Source organism: Chrysemys picta, chromosome 13, assembly GCF_011386835.1.
Source record: "Chrysemys picta bellii isolate R12L10 chromosome 13, ASM1138683v2, whole genome shotgun sequence".
Lineage (NCBI taxonomy): Eukaryota > Metazoa > Chordata > Testudines > Emydidae > Chrysemys > Chrysemys picta.
In genome coordinates this window covers 26,442,936-26,467,126 of record NC_088803.1, presented here as the reverse complement: position 1 = coordinate 26,467,126, position 24,191 = coordinate 26,442,936, and the positions used below count along the sequence as shown (strand labels likewise).

Here is a 24,191-nt window from a genome sequence, read left to right as displayed (position 1 = left end):
AGAACAAGTCCACAAAGTTAATAGGACTTCTGCTCCTGCATCACTCAGGCGCTTTGAAAATGCCACCCTCTGCGTCTTCCCAGCCCACATAAGCAAAGTGACCCTTACCTGATTCGCTGATAGGAACTCCTGATTATTGTCATTCATTCCCATATACATGTTCTCCCCGTCAAACTGGAAAGACAAAAGGAAGTGACAGTTAGTGAAATGCAGAACATGTTACCTCCCTCTGTCCTCGATGGGCTTTTTGGATCCCATGCATTTCCCACCCACCTCAACATGGAGAGTCAAGATCTGAGGAACAAAATAGTTAGTTGTTTTAAATAACTGTTTACTCAACTTCTTGCCTAGGGTTTTTGGGCCCAGGTTATAACCTCAGCTATGTGAGAGTCTGAAACAGACCCACAGTACACACTCAAAAAGAAACCATACAAACAGACCTAAAATACTGAAAGCCTACTGAGACTAACTGACTTTCCAAATCCTCCCATCTCTCAGACACCTTGCTCAGTTACCCCCAGCCCTCTCACAAACAAAGCCCCTCCATGGAAGGCCCAACGGGAAAATGCTAGGCAGAACGGTTTGGTTTCGTCAGAGGGAAAGTAGGGATAAAAATTGTACTTGCAGCATGATGAAAAGCTAGCTATACTCTTAGCGTGGCGCTGCACCACAGCTCTGGATCATATATACATTATAATAAAGGGAGACGTGAACATTGATTAGAATATCAAAGCACTGCTGTGTTAATGTTTAGAAAAATCATGAATTAACCATTTTAATCATAACCATACAAATCAAAACCATAGACATAGTTGGGGCAAAGGTTAACCAGCCTAAGAGCTTACTAAAAATCACACTAAACTTTCAAATCTTTTATTCCTTATTTCTTTTCCCGCCACTACTAATGACCAAAAGATGTGTAAGTAACAGCTACACTTTTTCCCATTCAGCCTTCTTCACAGTCCTGTGCCAGCAAAACTGCAACAATGTATGAAACAAACATCATGCATTGAATGTGCAAGATTATCTTTAGCTAGGCATGATTCCTACATGCGCTTTGAACAACTGATCCTAGGTTTATGAGGCCACACACAGAGACCCGATCAAAATCAGGATTGTCAGCACTAAAATTACAGGCCTCTGCCACTTGAGCTAAAAGTACACTGCTTTAGCTATTGTAAGTAGTAGGCTGTTAAAGTGGCCATGGCCAGCTACGCAGGAGAGACAGGGTCACACACTAAACCACTGTTACATGTGCATTATGCATGTATGAGCCTGGCACTTTTTGAGCTACTTGATTCAGTCAATGACATCATTACTCCTGATACCACATTTGCCTTTCTGGTTGCAAACCAGGATATCGCGAGCACTGAGTAGGAAGCTGTTTGGGAAAAGAGGCAGGTTATAAATGGGACTCATGGGAGTCTATTCATCTATTCATTGGCAAATTGTAACCGGCAATGAGGAGCAAGCATGGCAGTTTAAAGAGGTTATGATTAAATATTCAATCTCTAAAAGTTTACTGGATAGCAGCATTCCCTTTTTTCCTTCTATTGGAAGACACAACACACCCTGCAAATCACAGTGGCCCTGGGTCTGTTAATTCAAACTAACAAGCAGGAGCTAATGAGCTAAGCACCCTGCATTCTGAAGCATTGTTCTAGACCCTTGTTATAGGCATAAGGCCATGTCACATTGACCAGAGTCTTTATAAAATACGGAGGAGAGGTGCACTATAGGCCTATATTTGGCTAGAAGAAGCCTTAATTGCTTTGGAATGAAAATGTCTTGAGGACACAGAGAAATGATTTCTTCTTTTCAGTTTACGAAGCTCCGGGCGGGCCTGATTCACCTTTGCATTACTCCAGTTCTGCACCAGAGTAAAGCTGTGGGAAATCAGACCCCATGCCTGCAGGGAACTTTCTTTCTCTATACCAGCTGGAAACTCGGCAAGAAGCCATTCCCTTTTCACTCCAGCCTCTGACTGCAGCAGGTCTCCTCCCCGTGGCTGGTCAAAGATGAGTCCATTCCAGAGGCAGCTTGAGAATGACCTGACTAGTCTTGTAGGAACAGCTCAATCAGAACTTACATGCTCCCCTTGCATTCAGCACCAGACAACTAATCCAGTTACTAGACTGCAGAACCTTGGAGCTGCAAAACTCTTCCTGTTAATCAGCTAGAACAGCTCTCTCGGAATCAGAACCAAAAAACCCCTCCAGAACTGTCTCTGGCTCAAGGCAAGGCTGGGGCAATCCCTGAGGATCAGTTCACAAATGAATTATGACAATACAATGGGATATGCCTTAAAGCATTTCTGAGTTAAAGTTGGTGGTATTGGCTCTAAATTACACAATAGTCTTAGCAAGAGGGAGAGAGAGTCCTGTTGCCCTTATAAGCCAGAGGATGAAATGGAGATGCTTGGCCACTCTGTGTTTCTTCTGCTCCTGGCTATAAAACAGATACCGGTTGTGCATTAACTGACTGGTAAATGAATCATAGAATTCCAGGGTTGGAAGGGACCTCAGGAAGTCATCTAGTCCAAACCCCCTGCTCAAAGCAGGACCAATCCCCAGACAGATTTTTGCCCTAGATTCCTAAATGGCCCCCTCAAGGACTGAACTCACAACCTGAGTTTAGCAGGCCAATGCTCAAACCACTGAGTGAATAAATATAGCTCTTTGTTCATATAAGGTATGATGGGGTGTTCGCCCCACACCAGAAAGGAAGGCGTTAAAAGGAGCCCAGAGGGGCTGCGCAGTGAACAACTTATTGGAGGGAGGCTGCACAGAACAGCCAATGAGGCCCAGTGGGCTCACATAAAAGGAGCTGCAGGGCCAGAATGAGACTGTTGCTGTAGGGAGCCCAAGGAGAGAGGATTGTGTTTCTAGCGAGCTGCAGGAAGGTAGCACCTTGGACAGAGCAGTTGCTGGCAGGGACCAGGGGGAGCAAAAAAGAGCTCCTGGCTGGGTGCTGGGACGTGCTGGCTGGAGGCTCTGAGAAGAGTGTGAAGGAGGTGCTGGAGCCACAGGGAAGTGGCCCAGGGAATTGAAGCAGCACTGCCAGAGAAGTTAGAGAGTTGCAGCAAGAGGCTGCTATCCACATGGTACCTGGGCTGGGACCCAGAGTAGTGAGAGGGCCTGGGTCCCCCCCACTCGCCACTGGGAAGGGTCTGGACTATAGAACTGGGAGATACTCCTCTTTCCCGGATGGTGACACGGCCGTAGGTTCCAAGTCATGAAGAGGACGCTGCGATTCCTGGACTTAGGTGGGTCTGCAGGTGGGAGAGACACCACCAGGAGAGGGTGCGCCAGCCGAGAGAGCTAAACCCCGAGACGGCCAGCAGGGGGTGCTCTGGTGAGTGAACTCCATCACATGGGGAAAATAAAGCATCGTGGAAAGGCAAAGGATTTCTCTAGATTTTCACCTACTGGAGATATAGTCACCACTAGGTCGTCATTTCCTCTGCACACTACGCACACTGGCAAAGCCACGCTGGTAACAGCCTGTAGAGTGGACTGAGTACAAGTGCTAAGACCACACCCTGAATTTAGCCCTGATGCAACTTCATTAAAACGCAATGGCCCAGACTCCAACCTCCATCCCATCAGTGTAAGTGTGGAGGAGTTCCACTGGTTTACACTGATGTAACCGAGATCAGGATCTCAGTCTGGCGGAGCTGAACTCTGACAGCAGGGCCTTCAGCATGCAGAAGATGAAGTCTGCTCTCGTTTACACCAGTGCAGAGTGGGTATAAAGTGCTACCATATCAGAATAGTAACTGTTTCACACCCACTTTGTGCAGGTGTTAATGACACAGGGACTCAGCCCCATAGAGACATACTGCCTTCTAGAGGCTGGGGTTCTGCTTGTTCAACCTGTTTGGCATTAGCAGAATTCAGAGACGCAGGGCCTGCTTCTGAGCTCATTTAGGACCAATTCCGGCAATGGGATCAGCTAGCTCAGACCCTTATGTCTGCACAGAAACCCACTGACACAATGGTGGACCAAAAAGGCCCTCTCCAGCTGATTCCATTGCAGGATCGAAGCCTTGCACTGGTGTAAATCAACAGCACAAATACTTTTGACAACACTCCAGACATTTGAAAGCTACCGCGCCATGGGTGTGCATATTTGGATGCTGAAGGCGAATCACATGACAAAGCACTTTGACAAGCAGCTCCACGTATATGTATAATTTTTTCTGCTGGGGAAATAATTGTTTCTACCACTGAAACAAATCAGTTATTCTCACTGTAGAAATTCTCAGCAGTAGAAAAACTAAACCTCTTTCCAAAGTGACAGTATCCCTACTGTCCTATAAATATATAAACTGTACAGATCCATCTGCAGTATCTTTTCACACACATGCTCACTTTTCCACCCATTTAAGGCCAAATATTTTGCAAACTCAGGAAAGGGCTATTTGCAGCACCTCTTCATAGAAAACCTATAGAAAATAGACCTCATTTGGAAGTGGCTTTCTCTGGAGCAAATTCGAAATAGGAAAAGCTCTCTCTACATCATTCTATTTGGCAGAACAAATTTGTTTTATTGCTTTATACCATTTCCTCCCAGCCCCCACTCCTTCATAATAACTATAATGAATCCTGTCCTGAAAATTACTGTGCCACTGATTGCCAACCTGAGCAGTGAGGCTGAAAATCAAGACTCAAAATGCAGTGGAAACTTCGGAACTTCCCCATTGCTGATTAGATTTTTTTCCCCTCCAGGCTATAAGGGTGCAAACAAATTTATTAGAAATTCTCAAGTCAGGATATTTTTTCAATTAGATGTTTGCCACTTATGCACTAGCCAGGTAGAGCAGATAAATAACGTGCTCTCTTGCTCGCTCGCTCTCATCATTATCATTTTGCCACAAAATGCATTTGAAAACAAGCAGTCCCATCATTTCACACTGATTTACTGCAGAAAACAAACATTTTAATATTTGCCTTTTGTTGCTGTTATTTCCTCCCATTTCACTTTGGAGTAACTCCTCATGCATGTCAGCATTCAAATCCATTTCCAGATCTGAGCGCATACATTCATCATACTCCATCTCTGATAAAAATTGATCTGGCTCATTTTTGAATGATCTAGGCATGCTGAGAGCTGGATATAACTTTCTACTAGTCCTCTTTAATTTGAAAGAAATGTAGTTTTGTGCTTTTGCCTCAATCATTCTTCTGCTCTTTTGTAATTACTTAATAATGGCCACTATTTAGTAAAAACTATATTAAATAAATCAATGGGTGGGGCTAATTCTCACCTTCGTTAGTTATTTACACCCATGTAAAGTGAATGCAAAGTAGATGCAAATTGTGATCATAATGATTTGATAGCATTGTACACCCAAGGTGAGAATGATAATGCCAGGCAGGGAACAATGCAGCTTTGTGTATCTAAACTTGGAAAAGAGGGGTATGTACCCTGGGCCTGATTCTTATCTCACTTACACTGGTGCAAATTAGTAGTGACTCCATTAAAACCAATGGAGTGATTCTGGTGTAAGTGAGATCAGAACCAAGGCCCCTATTTTTAAGAGAACCCATTTCTACACAAGCCCAACTGAGATTTGCCTTACAAAATCAACATGAGATTTAAACAGCTAGATTTATCCATCCCAAAAATTTCAGGAGAAAAAAGCCAATACACCCTGGAACTCGAAGTGTGAAACATATAAACAAAGAACATCTAATAGATGTTTCAGCTGTGCTGGCCACTCTTACTCCCACTGTTTTGCTTTTGGAGTCAATGTATATTAAGTATGAGGCACACCCACCTCATAGAAGAGGTTATAATCCTACTGACCTGTTGAAGATTTCCAGAATTGAGCTCATGGGGCCTGATTTTCTATGGCTTTGCAACATGTGTGACCATTTCCACCTTTGCAGCATGGCTGTAAAATGCTACCACCAGTGGGACTGAGTAGAGAATTCTGATTTGTTAGCACAAAGGGTGCAAATGATGACAAGAGGTAAAGCAATGGAGAATTGGGACCACTATCAAAATGGAACACTGGGCTTGATTCTGCAAGCCTTATTCAAATGAGCAGCCCCACTGAAATCAACTGGGCTATTAGCACAAGTGCGGCAGCATCACACATGTTGTCAAATACTTCAGTTGCATAAAGTGTTCTCCAAATGCTAGGTAGCTTGCCTTTTTTTTTTTTTTCCTTTGTAGTCCAGTTTGTCATGGAGAATGTACAAAAATGTCCATTCTCTTAATTCAGCTCTTACCAAGGAAAAAATTTGCACAGCAGCAGCAACAGCTGAGGGAGCACCCTATACCGGGAACAGAATTGGCATTTTTAAAGGGTTTTTTTAAATTCTACTTTGGGCTGGCTTTTGTCTAGTAGTTTTTGCAGAATGATGGGTGTTTTGACTTATAAATGTGCCCACAGGTCACTATGGGTGCATGTTAGTAGGATGAAAATGAATAAAAATAATAAAAAATGAAAATGAAGCAGAAACTAAACCAAAGCAGTTGTGAGATCTTCAGTTCTGGGTAAACAAGTATAAATGTTTGCCATTCGGAATGGACAAAATTGGTAAGACATATTACTTATTTCCAAGCTTCTGAGAGGAGTTACCAACTCTCACAGATCACATGATATGTGATGATTTTCTTAAAGCTTCAGCTTCTTGAGTCATGGAGTGACATGAGACTCTCAGCTTTCAATTTAAAAAAAGGAAATTTCCAGTTCTCAAGTTTGCAGAGAAAAAACTTGAAAATGTGAACCCTAAAGACTCAAAAGCCACAAGACATACAGCTGGGTTATTTTTAATCTTATGTTTTTTAAGCCAGTCTTATGGAGCCTGACTTATGATGATTCAATGCTTGGTATTTGCCACACTGTGACAATTTAAAAAAAAAAACTAACTACAGATACAGAGTCTTTAACAAGTGAATCACGACCAGGACAGCCCAGGATAGCAGTGCCCAGAAGTCATCATCATCAGGTAGCTGTTGCGTGCCCCATAAGGAATGAACTGGACATCTCAGGTGGTTTCTAGCATCCAGGTATCCACATCACAAGAACCATCACCTGTTTGCCTCGGCAGAGAAGCAAGGGAACAGTTGAGTCTGCAGAATGAATTCCCCTCACCTCTCTAGAGGCCATCTGATACTCGGTTGCTGGCAGAAGCTTGCACTCTAGTCAACCTGTGCCTGGGTTTCAGTCTCCAAGAAGGTCAGTCTAGTATCTCTGGCAGCCCTAAAATCACTGAGGTTAATGGATGAAAATAATGCTGTCCAGTGAATTCCTTTAAACTGCTAATACTAAGCAAAGAGATCCAAAATCCCATATACCGAATAGTCCACGTTATATTTTAAAAAAAAGTTACTTATAAAAATTTCATCAGATCATATCGGCATAAACGTTATTGAGATTTAAGGGGACGCATCTGATCGGGTCACGCCCAGTATGCTGGCGAATGTAACTTGTCTTTGCCAACGGATTACAAATGTTTTTTCCATCATGAATTATTAGCAAACAAGAACTATTTCAAAACCAAAACTTTTTATGAAGTGCAAAATTTATCCCTCCTCAAATGCATTTCTGCCATAATATTTATAGGCCCATGTCTGCAGAACTCCTCATATTGCAGGGTGTTGGAGTGAAACTAAGATGCCAGCTGAACAGGCTAAGCTTTATGGATGTGCTGGAATGTTAACACTAGAACAAACATCTCCAAACACTGTCAAGAGTCTATTTTGTCAACACACATTTCTGTCAAGTCATAAGGATGTGAAATATTTGCTTCTGCCCTGCCCCCATTGTACTCTGCTACCCGCAGGGCCGCAAGTGTGATTTCCTATAGGAGTAATTTAACATCAGACTCCTTCAAGGAATACACAACTGAGGTTAGTCTAATCTCTTTAACTGCAGTTTCCCCATTAAGGTCTCTAGACAACCTCTGGCGCAAAGTGATCTATTTAGCATTATTTATTTGTCCACTGAAATGCTTGGATTTCCCCTCACTTGGTCCTGTCAGATGGGGTCAAAAGTTCAAAAATAGATTTACTTAAACCTCCAGAATGCTACTGCAAGGACAGCACTGACATTTCCATTTCTATCTACAGCACATCTATCCAGGCTTACCACTTACTAGTTTGCCTTTCAGAGGAATACGTTGAAACGGCTATATAACAGCCCAGCATGCATTAATAGTACTTTGTGCCTCGCACGGCTATGCAAGCCTTGGTGCTACAAAAGTAATCTGGCTTTTATTTATGGAGGATTTTACACACAGTTGTTAAATATTATTATGTATGAAGTTAGAGCAATCGTTGAACTCTATAGACCACAAGCAAGCAGATTACAAGGACATCCTTATAAAGGATCAAAACTCTATAGACAGTTTAAAAAGCGCTTATCAGATATATGGACTTATTGTGGGTATATCGTGGCCCAATTGTCAAACTAGCCTCTTGCCTTTAAACCAAGATTTAAGGTTGGTTGTTTTTCAAATACTAGCAGGTGATAAAAACAGAGGAGCATTTATTTTCAAAATAAAATAAAGTCATAACATAGTATTTTAAAACACATTAATAGTAATTACCTTAAGAAATTATGAGAATCAATATCCATTAGTTTTTAAATATTTTAAATTATTTCACATTTAACAAATAATTTAAAATCATTTAAACCCTCTGTCACTCCAATACACTGGCCAGATTTTAAGAGCCCAGCTCAGCATGGTGATTAACTTTAAGTATATGAGCAGTTCCACTGAAATAAGTCACATGCTTAAACTTAGGCACATGCCTAAGTACCCTGCTGAATCTGGATGTCACAGCATGGCTGGCCCTTTAAAGGGGGTTGGGTCTGTGACTAATCAGCTGTCTCCCAGCTGAAGCTGACAGGCCAGGGATCAGGTGGTAGCTTGAAGATCATCTGGGTCTCATAAAAGCCTGCAAGAGCTCAGCCGCTGGGAGTAGGAAGGCTCCAGGAGGAGCCCGCATGCACGTCAGAGAAGAAAATCCAGTTTATATGCGACTCAGACGAATGGTCTGCAGAGTGTAATCCTGCAGGGAGCAGGCTAGGAAGGAAAAAGGAGCAAAGAAGTTAATCTTGACCCCTTGGAGGATGGCTTGTGGAGTGTAAACCTGTAGGGAGTAGACGGGCTTCCACAGAAGACCCCAGGTCGGGGGGAAGGAAGATGACTGATATGATGAACTTGTGTTATTTTTAAAAGGAAAAAGGGACTGAAATCTTATGGCTAGAGGGAGTTATTTGGTGCACAGGCCACTGAGTTAGCCCACTGGCTTACACTAAACTGTAGAGATCAGTCTATGCACTTTCATGGAGGAGTCTTACTCAGCAGCAGTTGGTGGGACTGCAAGAGCACAGTTTGTTTTAAATTGGGAGGAACACCTAAATCATGGTTTTTTATCATGGATGCTCTGGCTTTAGGTGACCGTACTGTCTTGCCTAGAGCATCTGGTATTTATATCCATTATGGCATCTAGTGCTTAGAGCAGCAGATCAGGATCAGGCCAAATCCTGGCCAAAAAGTTACATTGGTATAAGTCTGGAGCAGTCTCATTGCAATTCCAGATGAACTCCCCTGAAAGCACTGGATAACTGAGAGCAAAATCTGGCCCTGGGTTCTATTCATGGCTCTACTACTGTCCCATCACTGTATGATCTTCATTTAGCTATGCAATTTGTGCAGAGCCCTGGAGAGGATGCAGTGAGGACTGCACCATCCCAGGAGGTGCATTGGGCGAGAACCTGCCTCTTGGGGCTGCTCAGTGGTACAGGTGGGGTGCCCATGTGAAGCTGCAAGAGTGTGTGGGGGGGTACATAATCCCATCTCTGCACTGGCTGTGCAGTCTCTGCTCACAAGCACTGCCACTGGGATAGAAATGATGCTGACTGGGCGGTGGAGCCATGCAGCAGCCATTTTGAGAGGTTGGGTGAGAGGCTACAGAGGCAGGGTGAGAGCCAAACAATGAGCAGTGCTAGAAGAAAAGGGGTTTGTGCCCAGAGACACTTGTCATTTCAGCGACTCCTGCTGGTGACATTTCTGCAGGGCCATAGCAAAAATCAAAGCTGCCTCCACTTTAGCAGATCTCCAGCACCCCAGCCTGTCAGAGCCCTATGCACAGTACAGCCCTCACCTTTAAACTTCCCAATTTTATCTTAGATAAATGGATCCAGGGCCAAATTCTATGCCAGTGGAGTTACACCATCCAAGAAGTGGGTCCAGTGTCCACAATCCTCCGTCATAATTTTCCTACACTCCCTGTAGGAAAGATCTTGAGAGCTGCAAGTACTCACGTAATGTTATTTAATTATCTAAGGGAACGTGCAAGTTTTTTATGGCAATTGCGGTACACCAAGTGCCAAATATTATTGTTATTTTTCACATTATTTGGCAGGAGTAAGGACCTAAAATAATTTAAGTAGATCTTTCAGATCCAGCAAAAGAGTGAAAATTCTTCACAAATAAAAACCCATCCACTCAAAGCTATGGGCAGCAGGAGAATTTAGTCTTAAGACTGACATGGAAATAGATTAATTTTTTCCCCATTTCATATTCTAATTACAATCCTTTTATTCCCCCCTACCATTTTCTGTTCTCATTACAGTCTTAAAATTGCTCTGAGAAATTCTGTACCTTATTCTGCTCTTCCTGCAATCTTTGTCATGGAAATGAGAAACAGAATGTATAAGCATGAAAATACTGCAGAGATCAAAATTCTGGGCTAACCCTTTCACGCCTGACTGCAAGGAGAAGAGAAAACAGCATAAACAGAGTGGTGAATCAAACCTCACTGCATCTCCATTTGCCCAATGCTCAGTCTGCATTTCCTACTCCCAGACCAAATGAGAGATGGACGCACTCCACAGAAATGCAACCCTAAATACACCACGTACTGCTCTCAGTTACAACTGAGCTACATGTTTTTTGGAGTTGCAGGGCTGCCACTGAGGCCAAAATGTGGCCTAATATAGTCAAATATCATTCAGATAAGCAAGTTTGTCTGCTATTTTTCAGCCCACCTGGCACTCCAGTGTCTTGTATAAAACTGTCCAATATAAACTCTTACAAATCATACTTCACTTTGCAAAGCATGGGCTTGAGGCTGCTCTCTCTTATGCTGGTGTAAATGAGTACGAGTTTTACTGAAGTCAAACTGGGGTGAGCAAGATCAAAATCAGGCCCAATGGCTCTTTGCTCACCCCAGACTCCGTCTGATTTTCCTAGGAGTTTGGGAATGGGCAAAGAAAACCATACAGGACCCCAGTCCTGTCCAGGAAACACTTCACCCACCAGCGCAATGCAACCTCCTCCGTGGCAGTGTCTGGGTGACAACACAGCTTTAGCATCTCAGAATGACTGTTCAGGAAAGGAAGTGAAGGAAGATTATTTATCAAACTGAAACTACAGACAAATGTCAACGGGCAGAATATAATTAACCAACTAGAATTTGACAAAGACACCAAGGTTTTAACACTCCGACCATTAAAAGTCGTGCCAGGGGATCCTAGAACATACGAACGGCCATACTGGGTCAGACCTATGGTCCATCTAGCCTAGTATCCTGTCTTCTGACAGTGGCCAATGCCAGATGCTTCGGAGGGAATGAACAGAACAGGGCAATTATCAAGTGTCCCATTCCTTGTTATCCACTGCAGATTCTGCAAGTTGGAGGCTTAGGACATCCAAAGCATGGCATTGCATTGCTGATCATGTTGGCTAATAGCAATTGATGAACTGATCTAATTCTTTTTTAAACCCAGTTACAGTTTTGGCCTCCACAACACTCCCTGGCAACAAGTTCCACATGTTGCGTTGTGTGAAGTAGTACTTCCTTTTGTTTGTTTTAAATCTGTTGCCTATTAGTTTCATTTCATGACCCCGGTTCTTGTGTTATGTGAAATGGTAAATAACACTTCCTTACTCACTTTCTCCACACCATTCATGATTTCATAAACTTCTATCATATCCCCTCCTTAGTCATCTTTTTTTCCAAGCTGCAAACGTCCCAGTCTTTTAATCTCTCCTCATATGGAAGCTGTTCCATCCCCCTAATCATTTTTGTTGCCCTTGTACTTTTTCCAATTCTAATATGTATTTTTTGAGCTGGGTTGACCAGAAGTGCACACAGTATTCAAGGTTTGGGTGTATCATGGATTTATATATTGGCATTATGATATTTTCCGTATCATCTATTCCTTTCCTAATGGTTCCTAACATTGTTAGTTTTTCTGACTGCACACTGAGCGGATGTTTTCAGGGAACTATCCACTATGACCCCAAGATCTCTTTCTTGAGCGGTAACAGCTAATTTCGACTCCATCATTTTTTATGTATAGTTGGGGTTGTTTTCCAAGGTGCATTACTTTGCATTTATCAACATTGAATTTCATCTGCCATTTTGTTGCCCAGTTTTGTAAGATCCCACTGTAACTCTTCACAGACTTAACTATCTTGAGTAATTTTGTATTATCTGCAAATTTTGCCACCTCACTCTTTACCCCTTTCTCAATGAATATGTTGAACAGCATTGGCTCCGGTACAGACCATTGGGGGACCCCACTATTTACTTCTCTCCATTATGAAAACTGACCATTTATTCTTACCCTTTTTTTCCTGTCTTTTAACCAGTTACTGATCCATGAGAAGGCCTTCCCTCTTATCCCATGACTGCTTACTTTGCTTAAAGGCCTTTGGTGTGGGACCTTGACAAAGGCTTTCTGAAATTCCAAGCATACAATATACAGTGGATCACCCTTTTTCACGTTTGTTAACCCCCTCAAAAAATTCTAATAGCTTGGTGAGGCATGATTTCCCCTTACAAAAGCCATGCTGACTCTTCCCCAACAAATCGTTTTCCTCTATGTGTCCGAGAAGTCTGTACTTTACTAGTTCTTCAAAGTCCACAAGGGAGCTGAATGTCTGAAAGTCAGCACTTGAAGCAGCACAGTGCAAACAAAACCCATGCTGAGCTATTGGCTCAGCACTGACTTAGAGGGGAAGAATGTCTCTATTGAAAATACCCACATGCCTTCCAAAGATATCCTGGGTTTTCTTTGAGGACCTCCAATCCAATCATTGACCATGCCCAAAGCTGTTTCGTTTGCAAGATACGATCACTGGCCAAACTGACATGACTGTAAGTCTTACATGCACTGCTTCCTTCTCGATACTGAGCAACCACCACATCCTGCATTGCTTATCACGCTTAAATAGGTGCTAAAGGAGTTTATCTGCAAAAAGCGGGCACTTAGTATATTGCTCCTTCTCCCACCAGGGGTTGCAGATGGAAGCCAAATAATCATGAGGTTAGTAGACCAGAGCTTGCATGGAAAATATCTCATGGAACATGCCTTGTTTAGGGAAGAAAGAGGGTAAATTAATGCAGCATGTTTACTGGCACTAGGTTAGCATATACACAATCTGAAACAAATGGAGTAAATGACAATGAGACTGTGTATTCTACTCAGCCAGTAACACTTTTCGTATTTCACAGGAAACTCAGAGAGGCAGCAAATGTACAAAGTTCTAAAAGAACCCACAGAGCATGTAAGAAAGGAAATATATGAGAGTCAAAGGCATCTAGAAACATTGTTTTTTGAAAGATAAAACCTGGAGTCTGAAATAAAAATAGAGACTCTATCTACCTGATTCTAAACCTGATACAAGTGTGGTTTTACTGTGGAAGTCTTTCAAGGAGATACTGGTTTTGATACAAAAACAACAGCTCTCACTGCAATCAAAGGTAACATACAATAAATGCCATATGAAAGCCAGAACACTCAGACTGAGCATCAGTGCGACAGGAAAAAAAGGTACCCTTGAGTCTCAGAGGTTCTCTTGCCTTATTATCTGGGGGGCAGTTCATAGATTTCATAGATTCCAAGGCCAGAAGGGATCATTGTGATCACCTAGCCTGATCTTCTGTATAACACAGGCCACAGAATTTCCCTCAAATAATTCCTAGAGCAGATCTTTTGGAAAAACATCCAATCTTGATTTAAAAATTGCCAGTGGAGAAGAATCCACCACCACCACCACCCTTGGTAAGTTGTTCCAATGGCTAATTATTCTCACCATTAAAAATTTACACCTTATTTCCAGTCTGAATTTGCTTTGCTTCAAATTCCAGCCATTGAATTATGTTATACTTTTCTATGCAAGATTGAAGAGCCCATTATTTACTCCTGGGGGAATTCTGTGCTACTGTGCATGTGCATAATTAATGAGCCGTGCATATTTTTATTTTTTTGTGCAGAAAAAAGCTTCTGCCTAAATGTTCCTGCAGTTCCACCTTTTGCCCACCAGAGGGCGCTGTGGCAATAGAACACAGCAGCAGCTCCCTGCCAGCGAGGGAAGAGAAAGAGGCCTGCCTTCTTTGCAGCAGGCCAGGTCAGGAGATAGACAGCGTGGGGCTGTTGTGGGGTTAGACAGGGGCTCATAAGGGCTAGTGGGGGAAGACAGAGTGGGGCATGGGCTGAATGGGAGTGGAGGAACAGGGTCACAAGGGGGAGGAAGGTGCAGGGCCACATGGTGATGGGGGTGGGGTGAAGAGCTACATAGGGACACGGTAGTGCCTGGGTGGGGGCACAGAGACACAGGGGGAGGGGGTGCAGGGAGACATAGGGACAGGGAGTGGGTGGGTGGGGCACAGAAATGTGGAGATGGGGAGGGGGTACAGGGAGACACAGGGACAGGGGAGTGGCTGGGTGGGGGCACAGAGACACATGGGGACGACAGAGGGGTGCAGGACCACACGGGGATAGGGTTAGGGGGTGTCTGAGTGGAGGAGGAGGGACACATGGGGGTGCAGGAACACATGGGGACAAGGGCAGATGTGCCTGACTGAATGGGAGAGGCTAGAGGTCTGCCAGGGCCTGCATGGGGGAAGCTCCCGAACAATCCCTCTCTGCCCTCCTCCCCCAAAACCTGTTCCATAGTTTTCCCACCAATACCCAACAACCCTCCAAGTTCACACCCAGGCTCCTTCCCAGCAATTTAGTTCCCTCTCCCTCAGCTCCTCTTTTCACCCTGACTCCTCCAAGCCTTTGCACTGCTTCTGAGGGGTGTAGGAAATATGGTTCCGTATTGTAGTTTAAATGAATTATTACTCAGAGTTCTGTATTAATATGCCTCATAAGGAGTCTATTTGTCAAAAAACATTTCCTGAATCTTTTTTATTGTCTGTATTGTTACAGACATACTTGCTGACAGATATTTTGAAATAAATGATGAAAAAAATTGAAACTGGTGTGATTATATTGTGTTATTTTGACAAATAAAATATGTAGAATTTTGCAGAATTTTAAAATATTGTGTGCAGAATTTTCATTTTTTTGTTGTAGAATTTTTAATTTTTTGGTGCAGAGTTCCCCCATGAGTAATTATTAAATATTTGTTCCTCGTGTAGATACTCATAGACTGTAATCAAATCACCCCTTAACCTTTTCTTTGTTAAGCTAAATAGATTGAGTTCTTTGAGTCTATCACTATAAAACACATTTTCTAATCCTTTAATCATTCTTATGGCTCTTCTCTGAACCCTCTCCAATTTATCAACATCCTTTCTGAACTGTGGCCACCAAAACTGGACACAGTATTCCAGCAGATGTTGCACAAGTGCCAAATACAGAAGTCAAATAACCTCTATACTTCTATTTGAGATTCCTCTGTTTATGCATCCCAAGATCACATTAGCTCTTTTGACCACAGCACCACACTAGGAGCTCATGTTAAACTAATTCTCCACCACGAATCCCAAATCTTTTTCAAAGTCCCTGCTTTCCAGGATAGAATCCCCAATCCTGTAAGTACGGCCTACACTCTTTGTTCTAGATGCATACATTTACGTTTAGCTATGTTAAAATGCACCTTGTTTGCTTGCACCCAGTTTTCCAAGAGATCCAGATCACTCTAAATCAGTCACTTATTCTCTTCATTATTTACCAATCCCACGATTTTTGCCATTTGCAAACTTCATCAGTGATGATTTTATACTTTCTTCCACTGATAAAAACATTAAATAGAATGGGGCCCAGAACTGATCCTTACAGGACTCCCCCTGGAAACACACCTGCTCAATGACAAGTCCCTATTTACAATTACATTTTGAGACCAATTAGTTAGCCACTTTTTAATCCATTTAATGGGTGCCATGTTAATTTTACATCATTCTTGTTTTTTAATCAAGATGTTGTGCAGTGCCAAGACAAATGCCTTACAGAAGTCTGCTCTATTACATCAACACCATTACCTTTATCAACCAAACTTGTAATCTCAACAAAAAAAGATATCAAGTTAGTTTGACAGGATCTGTTTCCCATAAACCCATGTTGACTTGCGTTAGTCACATGATCCTCCTTTAATTCTTTACTAATTGAGTCCTGTATCAGCTGCTCCATTACCTTGCCCAGGATCAATGTCAGGCTGACAGGCCTATAATTACCCAGGTCATCCCATTTACCCTTTTTAAATATTGGCACAACATTAGCTCTCTTCCAGTGTTCAAGAACTTCCCCAGTGCTCCAAGACTTAATGTTGATTTTCAATAATGGTCCAGCAAGCTCCTCAGCCAGCTCTTTTAAAATTCTTGGATGCAAGTTATCTAGACCGGCTGGTTTTAAAATGTCTAACTTTAGTAGTTTCTGTTTAACATCGTCCAGGGAGACTAGAGGAATGGAATGAGTGTTATCTCAATATGATGAGACTTCATAATCTGTTGTCTCCCCAAACCCAGAACAGAAATATTTATTGAACACTTTTGCTTTTTCTGCATTATTATCGATAATTCTTCCATTTCCATCTAGTAACCGACCAATACCATTGTCAGGATTCTTTTTGTTCCTAATATATTTTTAAAACTTCTTGTTGTTGTCTTAACTCTGTTTGCCATAGATTTCGCCTTGTGTTCCTTGGCTTCCCTTATCAATTTTCTACAATTCTTAATTTATATTAATTAGTGTCAACTTCCCCTTTCTTCCATTTGTTTTATACTTTACTATAAAGCTCCACTTCCCCACTAAATCAGGTTGGTTTTTAACCAATACATCCTTCTTCCTCGACTGTGGCTTTTGGGGCAACTAGTAAGATGGTTTTTAATGATTCCCAATTATCTCTCACATTTTTCTGATTAAATTCTTCCTCCCAGCTGATTAGACTCATAATTGTTTTCAGCTTTATGAAATTAGCCGTATTAAATCACAAAGTACATGCATTACTGGTCTGGACTTTATTTTGCTTGCACATTATAAATGTGATCAAGTCATGATCATGTCCGTGTCCACTGAAGGTAGGAAAAGAAGTAATTGTCTTAATCTGCAGCACGGGAGATGTAGGTAGATATTAGGAAAAACTATTAGGATAGTTAAGTATTGGAACAGGTCACCAAGGGAAGTTGTGGAATCCCTGTCATTGGAGGTTTTTAACAACAGGTTAGACAAACATCTGTCAGGGACGGGCTAGGTATATTTGGTACTGCCTCAGTGCAGGAGGCTGGACTAGATGACCTCTTGAGAGATGACCTCTTCCCGCCCTAAATTTCTATGATTCTGTGATGGGAAAACGCTATTTTATTTAAAAGTAAAAAAAATCAAGGACTATGATAGGATTATTTCCTAACTGCTACCCGTGATCTGGAAAACTGGGTGTGTCCCCATCTCCACTTTGGTCTCAAACAACAAACCAAATAGGAGCAATGTATTCATTAAGGAAGTTCGCCTCTCTCACTTCTCCCTATTTACACTGTAAGCACATTGGGGCAGGGACAGTCTCTTACTAGGTATTTGCATTGTGCCCAGCAAAATGGTGCCCTTATCTTTGTTGGAGTTTTTTGATGCTACATATAAATTAATAATGAAGATTACTGACATACATCTTCACACACACACACCCAAGAATCTGCTTGTATTTCATCAGCACTTAGGCTGCATTGGTCAGGGATGAGTTGCTTGATTCTCTCTAAACACCAGCAACGCTCAACTCAATGACAAGGCGAAGACTGTTCACAGTGCCAATGTATGTTTTAAAATAAAAATGACACCAGTGATAAGTTCTGGGTTTGTGTTTCAAAACGCCTGATAACTTTCCCGGGGAGAAGAGGGGCACGGGAGCTGGGAACAACACACCCTGTCAGCAAGCAGAGGTGAGGTTATAATATTGCCCTTGCTATGAAGAAGTTCTCTCATAAAACTCACCATCCAAGGAAATACCCAGAGCTCAGTTTATAATTACAGATCCCATGGTGTTCCATACACAACGCCTCACCGTGGTTCTGGGTCTGTGGCTTCTTCTTTTACAGAAGATGATGTTTACCAACTCAGGCAGAAAGGACGACAAACTAGCATCTACTCCATCCTGAGCTCTTTATAAAGATTCCTACACAATTTTTGTCTGTGTGTAGAATGAACAGCTGCCCAAGCTCAATTCAAAACCTCTAAGCACTGCCTCCCTCTACGCCCACTGCATCTATCTAGGCATCAAAGCTGAGCATCCAGAAAGGAGGTACTCACATTTAGAGCCACTTTTGAAAATCTGGCCCCAAGGGACTCACCTTAGGTCACACAGCAAATCAGTGGCAAAGGCAGACACAAGATTTCCTAGCTTCTTCTACATAACATCCTGGTGCCTCCCTAGCAGTAAGAGCTGCTCTGCACAGCTTGAGAGGGTGGGGTGCAAAGTTGCCCTTTATGTCATCTCGATCCGCAGCTGACTCAACGCAGGACTGGCCCCACACACAGACTAGAGCAGCCTCTGAACTGCACCTTCAGTCAACAACCTTAAGAGCCCATTTCAGCTGCTGCTGTTCACTGGGCCCTAGGAAACCCCAACCAAGCCCATCTTTACCAGCAATGTCTTCTGCACCAGGAGTAGTGGTTGAGAACCAGGGTGCCATAGGAGTCGCTATAGCAGCTCTTCACCTATGCAGGGGAGTCCTCTAGAGGCCAGACAGGCTGGCTGTAGGGTAGCGTTGTGCTGTTGGAGTAGCACAGTTAAGGATATGGCTGTAGCTGTGTTAAGAAACAGCAATTAAACGTAAATGCTTAGAAATTTCTCTGGGAATATATATTCATAGTGATCATCATAGATTCTCTGTGATCATCTAGTCTGACCTCCTGTACAACCAGGGCCGGCTCCAGGCAGCAGCCGACCAAGCATGTGCTTGGGGCGGCACCTTGTAAGGGGCGGCCAATCTTGGGGTGGTGGGGCGACGCTTGGGTTTTTGTTTGTTGTTTGTTTTGTTTCAGCGGGGCAGCACTCGGGGGTATTTTTTGGTTTTGTTTTTGTTTCGGCGGGGCGGCGCTCGGGGGGGGTGTTACGGCGGGGCAGTGCTCTTTTTTATTTTTATTTTTTTGCTTGGGGCGGCAAAAAAGTTAGAGCCGGCTCTGTGTACAACACAGGCCAGATAACTTCCCCCAAAATAATTCCTAAAGCACGTACTTTAGAAAAACATCCCAGCTTGATTTAAAAATTGCCAGTGATGGAGAATCCACCATGACCCTGGGTAAATTGTCCCAATGGCTAACTACTCTGACTGTTAAAAATTTATGCCTTATTTCCAGGGCCGGCAGCAGGCACCAGCGAAGGAAGCTGGTGCTTGGGGCAGCCTATGGAAGGGGGCGGCACGTCCAGCTCTTCGGCAGTCCCTCTCGGAGGGAAGGACCGGCCGCCGAATTGCTGCCCAAGAATGAAGTGGCACGGTAGAGCTGCCGCCGAAGTGCCGCCGATCACAGCTTTTTTTTTTTTCCCCCTCTCTCTCTCTTCGCTGCTTGGGGCGGCAAAAAAGCTGGAGCCGGCCCTGCTTATTTCCAATTTGAATTTGTCTAGCTTCAACTTCCAGCCATGTTATACTTTTCTGTGATAGCCTGAAGAACCCATTATTAAATATTTGTTCCTCATGTAGATGCTCAGACTGTAATCAAAGCACCCCTTAACCTTCTCTTCGTTAAGCTAAATATATTGAGCTCCTTGAGTCCATTGCTATAAGGTATTTTTTCTAATCCTTTAATGATTCTTATGGCTCTTCTTTGAACCCCTTCAATTTATCAACATCTTTTCTGAACTATAGCCACCAGAACTGGACACCGTATTCCAGCAGTGGTTGCACAAGTGCCAAATACAGGGGGGAAAATAACCTCTCTAGTCCTACTTGAGATTCCTCTGTTTATGCATCACAAGATCGCATTAGCAGCACATGTTCAGCTGATCATCCACCACAAACCCCCAAATCTTTTCCAGAACCACTGCTTCCAGGATACTGTCCCCATCCTGTAAGTTCAGCCTACAATCTTTGTTCCTGGATGTATATATTTACATTAAGCCATATTAAAATGCATATTGTTTGCTTGCACTGAGCTCATATATATATCTTCTTTGAAGTGCATTTGAAAGCTACATGCTGAAGGATATGGTATTCCTCCACAATGCAACTGGAACTGACTGAACGGGACACACAGGGGAAGGAGGTTTGGTGTCGATCACACACAACTATGTCAGAGGGTGCATTTTACAGCGAGTCAGCAGTGGTGTAGTATACACAACTTTCCACAAACTGCTCAAATTGGCCCGAGTCTAGAAACTGTCACAACTAGAAAACCAAAAGCAGATAAATAGTTTTACTTGCAGGGGAAATATTCCTTAAGGACAAAATCCACCCCAAGCAGAGAGCCAGCACAAGATCAAGGCACTGCTTTGAGTATCAATCACTGGAGCCCTTTGTGCCTTAACCTTCACACCAACCTTATTGCAGCTCCACTGCAGACGCTAGCCCAGTGTGTTTATTTAAATGTGGGATCCCACATACATGAGAACACTGAAACCATGTTAATCCCACACTGCACTTTTGTTTCAATATGCAACCACTCAGTGACTCTTGTGTGTATATTTACAGCAAATGAAAACAAGGAGCCAAATTCTGTTCACTATGGAGCTGCATGGGAGCATATTACAGCAAAACTTTGCAGATGACATTAAATGCAAAAAGTAGTTAAGACAGCATCAAGGTTGAGATGTCAAATGCATAAGATTCAGAAAATGCACTGCTATGATTCCTACACAGACTTTAACTTAGCCACATTTCACATATAACTTACAATCTGATTTTACTGTGTGTCCATATGCAGTAATACAAAATTTTACAGATGAGCCTGCACTAAGAGGCTGGGTTAAATTTGCTAATCAAAACCACCATTCTACATTTCCAGATTTTTGGGCTGTAAAATCTCAACCATAACATTTAATTAAATTAGATTTGTGCAGTCATTATCCAGCACATTTTACCCAAGTAGAGTGCAATTTTACCCCTTAACCTCAGCACATTTTTAGCAAAACACTTTTCCCTTGGATCACTTCTAAACTGAGTAATTTCTTTTGGATACGTAATTGTGTGCTCATCTTCCTTCAAGTCACTGTTAATCTTCCTGATGGATTTTGCTGCTACTTAACTTTATCTCTGTGGCAAAAATATGGAATATTCTTATTCCTTTGATCAGGAAAATTCAAAACAAAACTTCAATCTTTTTTTATTTAAAAAAATGTACGTCAATATTAAAGAGATCCTAAATTAGCAGAAAGGTAGCTGAAAGAGGAAAGTTAACAAAAGAAACAAATTTAATCAGAAATACTGACCCTGATATTCCAATTCGTCATTAGAAATAAGTACTTTCTTCATACTGTAGCTTTGCAGTGTAGTATTACAGAATTGACCAACCTTCATCAATAGCACTGGAAAGTTTACAGGAAATTTTAAGTGTTTTAGGGTGAGGTTTTCAAAAGAGCCTATTGGTGTTAGGTACCCAAATCCCATTGAGTTTAATAAGAGTTGGAAGCCTAATGACTTTAGACTCTGAAAATCTCAGCCTAGTCAATCTGGGCTTTGATCTACATGTGAAATGTGACGCATAAAGAATAAGAAAAGAGGTTAATGATGTGACTTGAACCGTGGCACGCAGCATCAATTGCTAACCCATAAAATCTTAAATACTCTCAACCTAGAACCTGTTCTGCTTCTCATTTCTTAACTTTACCGTAAAAGCCTCGTTTGATATAATGACAGCAGATATATTATTATTATTACTACCTCCACCAAGAAACTTAAAGCATGTTAATGAGACAGTGGAAAACGAACTTTGTCCAGCAAATTAATGTCTTAAAGAGGAAAAAAAAAGAATCCTCACTGATTTCAGAGAAGACCTGCCTTTTTCTAAATAGTTAAAAGTTGAACTGACAGCTTTAAAGATAGGCATGTGGACAGATAAGATAAATGTGCACAGTACAAAGTAGTCCAGTGCTTTTACAGTCTTTCTCTGCACCACTTCCAGTCCATTAAACTACAGTATTACTATAGATTTACAGCAAAATTATCTTTTATCTCAGCTTCTTTTAAAGCTATTTGACATTTGCTAGTATTTTCTATTATAAATCTAATTGCAGATTCCAAAACAGACAAGGGCTCATTAAGCCTTAATTATGCACATGTTGTTTTCAACAAACATTTTCATTTGGACTGCTGTGAGCTGTAATTGTTCAGAAGGCACCACCACTTCAGATTACATACTTTGCTGGGATGGCAGAAGCTTCTTCGAAGTAGGTCATGGTTCGGATGAATAAACAATTTGGAACCTGTGGAGTTTTGGTTAAGCCGTTTCTCCAGTGATCCAGGCAAGCTAATGTCACCTTGCCAGGAAGAGCTGGCAAAGGCAAACTGGCTCTTATGTGGATGCACTGGGCAGGGGAGGGGTGCTAGGAACAAGTGCAGGGAGCGATCCCACCATACCCCCTGGGAGCTCAGGGTGCCTGAAAAGCGGCAGAGAGGAGATAGGGTTATGGCTCCACTCCTTGGAGCCAGCTCACAGAGCAGAGCCAGCCCAGTAGGAGATACAAACTGCACCCTGTACAGGCAGGAGCAGTGCACATGTTCCCGCCATGCGCCAGGGAACAAAGGGGAAAATTTGGTCTCTGGGAGGCAGAATACCTTCCCCATCTTCCCCAGTGGTGGGGTGCCCCCAACAAGGGCTTGTGCCTAAACTGAGACCACCGCTCATGGTGCAACACACCCTACACCAAGATCCAGTTGTGATCAAACAGTTGGTAGGGTGACCAGATAGCAAGTGTGGAAAATCAGGACGGGGGAGGGGGAAGAGGGCATCTATGTAAGACAAAGTCCCAAATATTGGGACTGTCCCTATAAAAACGGGACATCTGGCCACCCTAAGCTCAGGCCCTGTAGCTATGACCATCACCTGACAGCTGTTTGGTGGCCCCAGCCTATTTCCTTGAGTTCACATTACAGCGGCCCCTCCCTCACTGGCACCACCTGGCAACAGGGATGGGCCAATTCCTTTGCCTATTTTCAGACCCACATAGTCACCATAGGTTTGGAAGTTCAGTGCTACATTGAAAAGGACTGTGTTTGTGTTCTACAAAGGAGCAGAGAGGGGTATACAGAAAAATACTAGTGAAAAATAGATACAGTGTCTACAGCTGTCATGAACTATCCACTGGAGACAGCCAAACTTTTAACCCCAGCCCAGAGTACCTGCTTCCCTTTATAGCTGGAAAATCACATAAGTATAACTTGCATCAGCGCTAGCAGAACAGGTTTAAACTACATGAGAACAAGGTATGTGTCCTGTTTGGGGAACCCAGAAACAACATAAGAGGTTTGCAAACTCCTGGGCCTAAATCTCACTTATCCTCAGGATTTGCACCCACTTGAAGGCAGAGGCCTTAGCATACATTAGATTAAGGCCCTCCAACTTCATCGGCCACAGCCATTGCTATTTGGCTGCCTTGATGGGCCGGGGCCATGGGCCTGGCCTATGCCCTCACTTCTGGAGATGATCCCTTCGAGGCACAGATGAGGAATAGTGATGGTGTAGGGGAACTTACAATGCTACTGTCCATGCTGTATCAAAGCTCTCAAACCTGGCCCTGACTTTAGCTATGGGAGTAAGACCAGCAAAGTCAGTGGATCTACTTAAACCACATACTTGAGTGCTTGCTCAATTATGAGGATGTATTTACTGAAAGGCATTTCTATGGAGTTCCTCAGTGCTGAGTATTTGAGGCCCTTCACATTAAGGAATTTCGGTTTCCAGGGCTGTGTACTTGGCACTTTTCACTCGCACTGTATTTATTTTAAAATGTCAACTGTGATCTCCTCCACTCAGCCAAGGGCAGAAGGCACGTGACCGGTTTTTAAAG

General features: G+C 42.8%; 1 protein-coding gene across 6 annotated transcripts in view; it reads right to left on the bottom strand.

Annotated features, from left to right (window-relative positions):
• Positions 1-24,191, bottom strand: part of TOX2 (TOX high mobility group box family member 2) — a 258,535-nt gene that overhangs the window by 159,656 nt on the left and 74,688 nt on the right. For all 6 annotated transcript variants that reach the window (XM_005295412.4, XM_005295416.4, XM_005295415.4 and 3 more), the window contains exon 2: positions 109-174. In XM_005295412.4, coding sequence (XP_005295469.1) covers positions 109-174 — 66 coding nt within the window. The remainder of the gene's footprint in view (positions 1-108; positions 175-24,191) is intronic.